Raw genomic sequence first — 9,203 nt, 5'->3', positions numbered from 1 at the left:
TCGCCTTCTCACCCAGAGCTGGTGTGTGGGTACCACGCCTGTTTGTTCCTGGGCTCCCAGACTTCCAAATAGCCTACGGGAAGGCAGAAGAGGAAAGATAAATCTCACTCTGCCTCATGCCTCTGTGCTGATAAACACTGACCAAATCAATATTGAGAGCTCTAATATAAGCAGGAGAAGGAAGGAGTATTTATTAGCAGAAGGTTAAACATGAGGCTTTTATTCTGGTCTGGCTTGGACAACCACAACTGTGAAGAAAAGGAGGTGTCTGTGTTCCTCAGGGCAGGATGTACAGGTGAGGTAGTGAGATGGGATGGAAGAAAGCAGATAGAGCCACTGAGGGAGAAGAACAGAGAAGCATATTTGGATATATTTTTGATAAGAGAGAAGTATTTGTCCTTTCAAAATGAGCTCCAACACAACAGCAAGTGAAACCCTGTGGATTCCACTAGAAGCATGAGCTCTCCTCTAATTAAGGTCCCATCTCCCTTGCTGTGCTGTTAGCACGTAGCACCACTGGTTTGTTAGTAGGAGGCCTGCTCACAGGCAATGGTTTACACACCTTTCCAGCTCTCCTCCAGGCTCTGTCCATACAGCCCAGGTCATTTCAGCGCAAAACCCCAGAAGTCAGGTAACAGCGAATTGCTACTGTTTAGTAGGGGTTGGTGGCCTGCGAAGCCACACTGATGCTTTGTGAGGACACCTCTCACAAACCTCAATCTCTGGAGCTCTCCTTACGGCTCCTCAATGCTTCTGGGTCCACCTCTGCTTTCCTGTGCCTGCTGGCTCCTCTCCTGGTAACGCTGGGTCCCAGCTCCTCATTTCTGTGGTGGCTCTGGATCAGGCTGGTTCTGTGCTGAACCAACCTAGCTGTTCCCCATACCAACCCAAAATTTGCTGATGGAAAATGAAGAAAGGAAGTAGGAGTTGCAAGGATGTTCACAAATCACTTTCCATCGTCACCCAGGGCACTTTGCTCCTTGCATAGCTCTACCACAACTTACAAATGGTAACTCAAGCCTCATTATCTTATTGAACTGATTTATGGCATTGAAATGCATGTGTTGGTGGAAACTTCAGAATAAGCTGAGAAGGTTAAATGTCTTTTCTGAGCTTAGGTGATCTTTTCACTTTATCCTTAACTTCATGGTTGAAACTGAAGGAAATGGTAGGCATATCAGCAAAATTGATTTGCAGATGAAAGAAGGATAATCCATTGAAAAAAACCCTTTCAAAATCACCTCTTACAGCTGTCTGCTTTTCTTTCTGAGTTCCTTTGTTTCAGATAAATAGGGATATTGTGGGGCTGTTTATTAAATGGAGAAATTAGAACAGTTTCAGCAGATTAAAGGTTATTATTTAAGAAATATCTTCCACTATAAAAGGAGAGAGAGAACAGGCACACACAGCATTGCTGTAACTATAGTAACCAGCAATGATAACTCACTATAAATACAGTGTATGAGTTCTTCAACAGGCTCCTCTCCATTGATTTATTTTATTTTATGTTTTTGTGTGCATGCAAAGATTTGGAAGCAGCTGTAATAAAATTACCTTATTGGCCTTGACATTATACTTTCCTGATTGTGACCTGCTGGCTGGCAGCTGAAGAGCTAAGATTGATATTTGGATGTTTGCAGGAGTTCATTTCAACTTTACCTGCTCTTCAGATTGAACTTTCAGGTCCTAGGTCATGAAGGAGCCTAGCTGCTATTGGCTTTTTAATGGGACTTAGGCTCTCAAAAATACTTAAACAGTTCTACAATAAAGGACATAAAAGTTACTTCAAATTAGAATTGTGTTCCAGGTGAGTTTAGCAGTCTGGTAATGAACTTCAGAAGCTGCCCCTCACCCCTCCAGCTGCAAGGAGGTATAGTGAAGGTTAGCAAGTGCCAAAAATTATTACCAGAAGGCATTTCAGAGTTGAGATGATGGGCTCTGGCCGTATCCTCGGGAACAAGTATTCACCTCGCACAACCCATAGCCGTATTTGACGGTAGGTGAGTCATTGCTGAGAGACGCGATGCCAGGCTGCAGAACCCTTTTTCATGCTGAGTCCTACCTTTTTTCGCAAATAGTCCCTATGGGCCTTTTGTCCACCAAGATGCATAAATACAGTGACTGAGCATAGAGAATGAATTCACTTCTTCCTTCTTTGGTGTGATATTTCCAGGTCAGGGAGGAAATGTACTGGCACGCAGAAGCTGGTACTAGTGTTGCAGGTTCTGCAAAGAAAGTCAGGAAAAATCAGTACTGTCCAACTGAGTAAGGAATTAATTACAGTTTCTATGAGAGCAGACAATCTATTAGAAACTATACCGAATACAGTTGCTTAAATATTCACATAGAACAAATTTAATCTGAGCCAATCCACTCGTACTACTTATAAGTAACTGTCCTGGTTCTATTTCAAGTGGTCTCCCTGTGTGTATATCTGGAGCCCTGGACAGGAAACCCAGGTCTTTTTCATATCTCTCTAGACTACATTCCCCACAAAGCTGTAAAATGTCTCATAATCAGCAGTATTATACTTTGTAGAAGACAGAAGGAATGAGACATTCTTCCCAAGCTGTTTACTTAGAATTGTCTTTTATTACATCAGATATACACAGTGCTTTAATGGCAAGTAATACCTCGTTATGACAATGAACTCTCTTTCTACAGGTTTTATCTGGGGAGAAATCAAGGAAATGTGGGATGGTGGATTCAATGAATACATACATGACTGGTGGAATCTGATGGATTTTGCAATGAACTCCCTCTATCTTGCAACTATCTCCCTTAAAATTGTTGCCTACGTCAAGGTACAGTAACTTGGGAGAGAGAATTTGTAACAACTTGCTTGTGAGAACTGTAGTACACAGGGTAGAAACTGTCAAAATCAAAATTACAGATTAAAGAGAATCGCTGCTTTCCAAGCAGTCCAGTTTTGAAAATTCACCTGGAAAGCTTATTAATTTGTTTAGAGAATGATTGTCCTTCTCCTTCTGACTCTTTGATTAAGACTGAAGTAGGTTTTTTGGGCATTGGGTAGCACCTACCCCGCTTGCTGTCTGTTTTGTAGCTACACAGTTGCCAAAGATACATTTTGTTTTCCATATTGACACCGGACAATGCTAGACATAGTGAAAACATGATTTTAAAATAAAACAGTAAAGGAAAAACAAGAATAGGGTTATCTGAAAACATCTACAGCCAGGATTTATAATCTGTAGTCCTACGGATCTGTAGATTACTGATCAGAAGTTTGTCAAAAGTCTACTAAGAAAAACGAGCCTGCTAGTAGGAGGCTTCCATCTGATACAAAGGAGTCAACAGATTCTCTTCAATATATAGTTTTAAACTATAGACAAGGAAACGACAAAGGAGCATGCTGGAGCTTTAACATTGTGTATATTCTTCACTGTAATGTTCCATTTATGGTGAGAATGCACATCAGAGCTCATCCTCAAAAGCACCTTCCACATTTATAAACTTCTGATGCTCCAAGTTAGCGTGTGCACATGTTCTGAAGCCAGAGGATGGCCTGAAGAACTTCCCTTCTGTCTTTTTCAAAGACACAAACAAGACACACATGGCCTCCTGCAAACTTCCTTATGCGATGGCTCTCTGACTTCAGTTGGAGCTGCGTGCTTGGCCTGATTCTTTTCTTGGTAGGAATCAGCAGTAACTTCACTACAGTTAGTGTAGTTACACAGGTGTAAATCAAGTAACTGGAGTCTGCTCCTTGGCCACTTACACTTTGTAGTTTTGCTGTGCTACTGTGTTGGGTTTGCCCTGGTAGAAGGGCACTACTTCTTTTAGCCCAGCTCCTAATAACCAGGACGAGCGCTTCTCCAAAGCAACCTTGTTTAGTCTCACCCAAGCATGTATGCAGGCAGAGAGGAAAAGATGAGAAAAATTCACAAAGCTCATTGACTCCAAAATGGCAAGGCTTTTATAAAAAACTCTTTAGCAAGCAGTCCTGCTATGGGGCCTTTGGATTTTAAATCCGAAAAGCTGCAGAGTGGTGAGTTGGTTTTTCAAAGGGAAAGGTTTTAAGATACTTGGTGCTCCCTGAAGAGGCAGCTCTGTAACAGCATCAAAGCAGGAACAGATTACATTTTTTTTCTCCCGACATTCAGAACCAGTGAGGAAATTACAGACTTGAAAGGTTGGTCTTTAAACTGTGAGCAATACAAAAAAATGCTAGAAATCGTAAGATTCACAAACAAATCTTAAAATGTTAGCAATCTCGTTCTTTCTCTTTCTCACACACAAATTACTAGAAGAGCTGTGCATCCACAGATTTATACAGTCACATACTGAGATTTAAACTCATAGCCAAACCATAGGTACAAAGGAAGTACAGCTTTGTTTATATACTCTGCAAGAACTACAGAAACTTACAGCCTGACTACAAAGACCTATATGCCAGCATACAAAAGAATGCTTACAGGAATATATCTGTTTGAGTACAGATCAGACCCACTTGGATTAAACCTGGCTGATCTAAGGTCTGCTCCTGACGAGGACAGTTCTGAGAGGTGCATAAAATCTTATTTATATAGGAGTAGTTCTGAAACAGCATGCTCACACAAGTTCCCTTCTGACCTATGGCACTTAGAGGTTCAGTGTGCTCTGAAACATGAGGATTTATAACATTGATAATGGCTTCAAAACCTTTTGCAACATGACTTGTAAAGGTTTTTGTTATTTACAGAACAGCCCCAAGCTGGAAAAGGCTGGTCTATATGCCAATATACCATATTCTAACACTCTTAGAACTTCAAAGGATTACATAGACATTTAGCTTTCTGCCAAATATCAGAAAAATAAATTACATAGTGACAGTAATGTTTTCCATCTTTGTTTTCACATGGAGATTTTTTTCTTGATTTGACTGGTTCCAAGACCTGGCCCTAATATTGTCCAAAACCAATGAAATCATCAGGCTAATTATAGGCTAAAAATACTTTTCTTAATCAGTTTTTATTTGTTACATTGCATTATCATGTAACAAGGAAGGGTAAATGTGACTGCTTGGCTTAACTTATTTGTACTATTCTGTATACATCTCTGCTGCGTTTCATCTGCTGCTGCCTAACCCAAACAACTCCAGCTTCATTAGATGCCTCTGAAGTCTTCTGTTTCTTTATTACCTATGATACTAGGCTGCTCTGAAGACACTACTGTTTTCGAAGCAAGGATATACCATCAGTTTAAAAAGGGACAAAATATGACCTTAACAAATTGCTTTAAAAATAGATGTGAGCCGAAGAAGACCTTTTCACATACCTTTACAGGCAGTCTATACTAAACCCTAGCAGAGAGCCCGTGGGCTGCTGTGTCCAGCCAGCTTGCAGAAGAGAATTGCAAACAACCGTGCAAATCTGCTCTCTAGGAAGGGGAAGCTTTCCGATCACAGCCGTCCGCCCCCACTGCTGGACACTGGCAAAAAGTTAACGTCTGCCTGTTTGTAAACATTTTAAGACCCATCTTCAAATCAAGTTAACGGAGTCAGGCCACGATGTTCGTGGAGTAAAGAACAGTTTGGAAATGTCAGAAGCAATCAGAGGTCACACTGAAATGCCTTTGTGTCATGTCTTAGCTCCTTCATACAGAGGAATAGTTTGAAATACCAACTTGCTCGTAGCTGTATCCTTGAAAAAATTGTGAGCTTGTGTATTGGACCTTCAGATGTAAATAGAAAGTCCCTGCAAACTCATCTGTCAGTATGATATTGATACTGTTTCCTTTTAAAAGGTACAAAAATTATTTTAGGAGTCCTAAACATGCTGGCTACACTATTAGCTATGTTATTCTAAGTACATTTTTGCCTTTTTATACATGTTAAATGTACAGAGACCAATGTTAAAAGGACAATTATTCTTTGATGTTAAAGTGTCTTTGACTCCATTCTGTTGTGCCAGTGTAGTTAAGCCAGAGCAGTTACATTTATACAACCAGCTCTTTTGTGTTACCTATTTGTATCTGGCTGCACTTTGCTCAGAAAATGCTTCTGCTTTTACAGTTACATTACGAGCCAAGTTAACGTTATAATTGATGCACTCAAATGTATCCAGCGTTTCAGTTGTAATTATGACCTCTGCTTTAGCAACTCTCCTAAAATTGCCATGACAAATTAACTAATAAGAAAATTAATAAGAAGAATGTGTTTTGGTTCTGGGCTGTTGGCACTTTTTTTGAGATTACTAGGGAAGGAAAGCATCCACTTCCTATGCTCAATAGTTCATCGCTTTCCTTCTTCCCTGTCTTCACCCTCCCTCGCATTCTTCCTGGAATGTGCAGTGTGTGTATTGAATGTGTAGTCATATTTAGAAGGAAAATGAAAAAAAGATAATTGGAAATTTTTGGCCTGAACCTGCTAAAGGGCAGTCTGAACCTCTTTAAATGTTGAAAGAGGAGATTGTGTATGAGCCTATGGACCTGTAGAACAGTGAGCTCAAAATTCAAAAGGCTGATTTTCTAAATTTAGCCTAAGAACAGCCAACACACTAGAAGCCTCTAAAGAAAAGCTGGTCCCACAACTATCCCTATCGGGGGGTCATAATCTAGTAGGGAGAGGCATCATTAAACCCAAGTCTCTGCCCTGATCAAGTCAGCTTCAATCCTGAATCTCAAATGTCAGTCTGACAGTAGCTGAGACTTCCAAGTACTTCTTGTGTCACCAGTACCTGGTCAATGTTCACATGGGAAGCAGCAGTATTAGCAGGTGTGACTTTTTGAGTTATCTCAGAGTAATTACAACATAATTCACTTTTATACCCTTGTTATTTCTTTCAGTATAACGGTTCTCGTCCAAGGGAGGAATGGGAAATGTGGCACCCGACTCTCATTGCAGAAGCCCTCTTTGCAATATCCAACATTTTAAGTTCCTTGCGTCTCATATCCCTGTTTACAGCAAATTCACACCTGGGACCCTTGCAGATTTCTCTGGGACGCATGCTGCTAGACATCCTTAAATTCCTTTTTATCTACTGTCTGGTGCTTCTGGCTTTTGCCAATGGACTGAACCAGCTTTATTTTTATTATGAGACCAGTGCCTCGGAGGAACCCAACAACTGCAAGGGGATCCGATGTGAGAAACAGAACAATGCCTTCTCCACGTAAGACATCCTTTCCTTTCTGTTTTGAAGGTTGACTTCCACTGTCCCCCCGTCTTACCTGCCTTTGCCTGTTGTCTGCCACTGCACTGAAAGTGCCTTTATTTATTCATTCTCAAGTATTGGGTGAGCTGGCTGACTGTGCAGGAAAGGTGGGAGTTAACTGGGGCAGACATTCTGCTGAGCTTTGCTGTCAGACTGACTGGTCTGGAAGTGGGAGACAATCATTTTAGTTCTGGACTAAAGAGTCTCCTACATGATCCTGCAACTTAAATTTTATTATGGCTACGTACAATTTCTGTATATTTGAGAAAGCAACTATCCTTTTGCCATAATAATAATTTTTTGTCTGATTCTGGAGTAAAGGAGGAGAAGCTAAACAAAATGTAGAAAACAAGGGATAAACCTATAAAAAAAGGTATTAATAAAAAATGTGATACAGCAACAACAACAATCTCACCTAGGCCATTTTTATGCATACATGGTGTTGCAGGTTTCTCTGATTTCCTTGCAGTGGGGTGAGACTAAAATCCCAGCAAAATCCTTTTTGCTGGAAATGCTGGTACTTTACTGAGATGTTGGCATGGAAATTGCTGTGATGACAGCTGGCAGGGCTGAAAGAGATAGCACATGCTGAAAAATAACATGAATTGTCTTTCTGATATATTTGTTTTAATTACTAATAGTGGAAATAATTATAATAATCAACCCCCACCCAATTGTTCTTGCTGCTTGCACAGTACTTAAAACACAATGGGAAGAGAAATAAATAAAGCACGGTCTAGAAAAAGGCCTACGCCCTGCAAACAAGCAAAACAAAACTGTTGTCCACCACTTTATGCTAAATTAAATAAAACTTGTCATAATGCCCAATAATTCTCCACCCTTCCTCAGCTGAAGGCTTGAGGTTAAGAAGGGACTTGTGAGATTTGCACTGTTATCAAAAGCAGATGATGGCTGAGGCCACATGACTATGTTGGAACAGGAAAGGCTCCAACATTGTCCTGCGGGCTCCCTCCTTAAACGAAGCAGGGGATTTTCATGGGATAGAATCCAACCTTACAAGAGCATCATGACCTGGTAGACCAGACGTGCTGCCATTTTCCACTGCAGAGCAGGAACACCATAGGCTTGATTAATTTTCTCATTAAACCCATCTATATCTGGAGGAAGTGAATGGAACTGCACTGTGCTAATGAAAAACAGAATTAAAGACTTCAGTCTTTTTTCTATTTTAATTGCTTCGCATGCCTCAGAAATGTGTTGTGCTGCCCTTGCAAAGGAATTAATTAAATAACAAATATTATTCCTTGATCTACGTCCATATTGATGCAGCAGCCAGAGGGAGAAACGTTTGGCAAGCACAATGTTCGTTAAGTGGCAACTTGTAGCTCAGAAAGGGTCAAACCCACAAAGTTGAGGACTAGAGCCTGCCTTTCCCTGGGGCTACGGTGAACAGATGTATTCAGTTGCTCTGGTTTGGACCTGTCTCCATTGCAAACCAGTTGTTTTACAGATTTCACTGTCAGCAAGTTAGAGGAGAAAACAACAGCAGGATTCTTTGACTAAAGAAAAAAGCGTTTGGTCAGCAGGAGAAAAAAAAAATCCTCAAGTCTGTAAGAAGGTGTGGTATCTTGAGAACTAGAAATGATACAGAACCACTTAACAGAAAGCGTGCAGATCAGCTTAAATACAGACCACAATTTCTCCCACCCTAACATTCAGTTTAAACCCCCTGCCGAGGAGAATGTAGCACAGAAAGGAAATTGAGGGGGCTCAGCCTTTAATGGCAGAGGTTTGTTTAAAACAAAATCGCAGTGGGAGGGGATCCATTAGGACTGAGGTCTCCTGGCAGGGGACATAATGCTCTGCAGTTACTTTTTGTTTGAGACTTGCTTAAGAAATTTATTTAACATGTTCTTAAAAGTTTAAATAGTTGTTATTAACACCCCCAGTACAAGCTGACATTTGGCCCTTGAGCAGATGCACAGCATGGGTGACTGGCTAAGAACGAGCAACCTGCAAAACGGAAAATTACATTGTTGGGCTGGGGAGAGCAAGCGTGGCTGGAGTGAATTCAAGTCAGAGCTGGTGTTA

General features: G+C 40.8%; 1 protein-coding gene across 1 annotated transcript in view; it reads left to right on the top strand.

Moving 5' to 3' along the window:
- TRPC5 (transient receptor potential cation channel subfamily C member 5) overlaps positions 1-9,203 on the top strand; it is a 94,515-nt gene that overhangs the window by 64,577 nt on the left and 20,735 nt on the right. Inside the window, exons 5-6 of the mRNA XM_075763651.1 lie at positions 2,665-2,804; positions 6,787-7,109. Coding sequence (XP_075619766.1) covers positions 2,665-2,804; positions 6,787-7,109 — 463 coding nt within the window. The remainder of the gene's footprint in view (positions 1-2,664; positions 2,805-6,786; positions 7,110-9,203) is intronic.

The sequence above is a fragment of the Balearica regulorum genome, chromosome 11, assembly GCF_011004875.1.
Source record: "Balearica regulorum gibbericeps isolate bBalReg1 chromosome 11, bBalReg1.pri, whole genome shotgun sequence".
Lineage (NCBI taxonomy): Eukaryota > Metazoa > Chordata > Aves > Gruiformes > Gruidae > Balearica > Balearica regulorum.
Note: the sequence above shows the minus strand (reverse complement) of the source record. Positions and strands in the feature narration are given on the sequence as shown.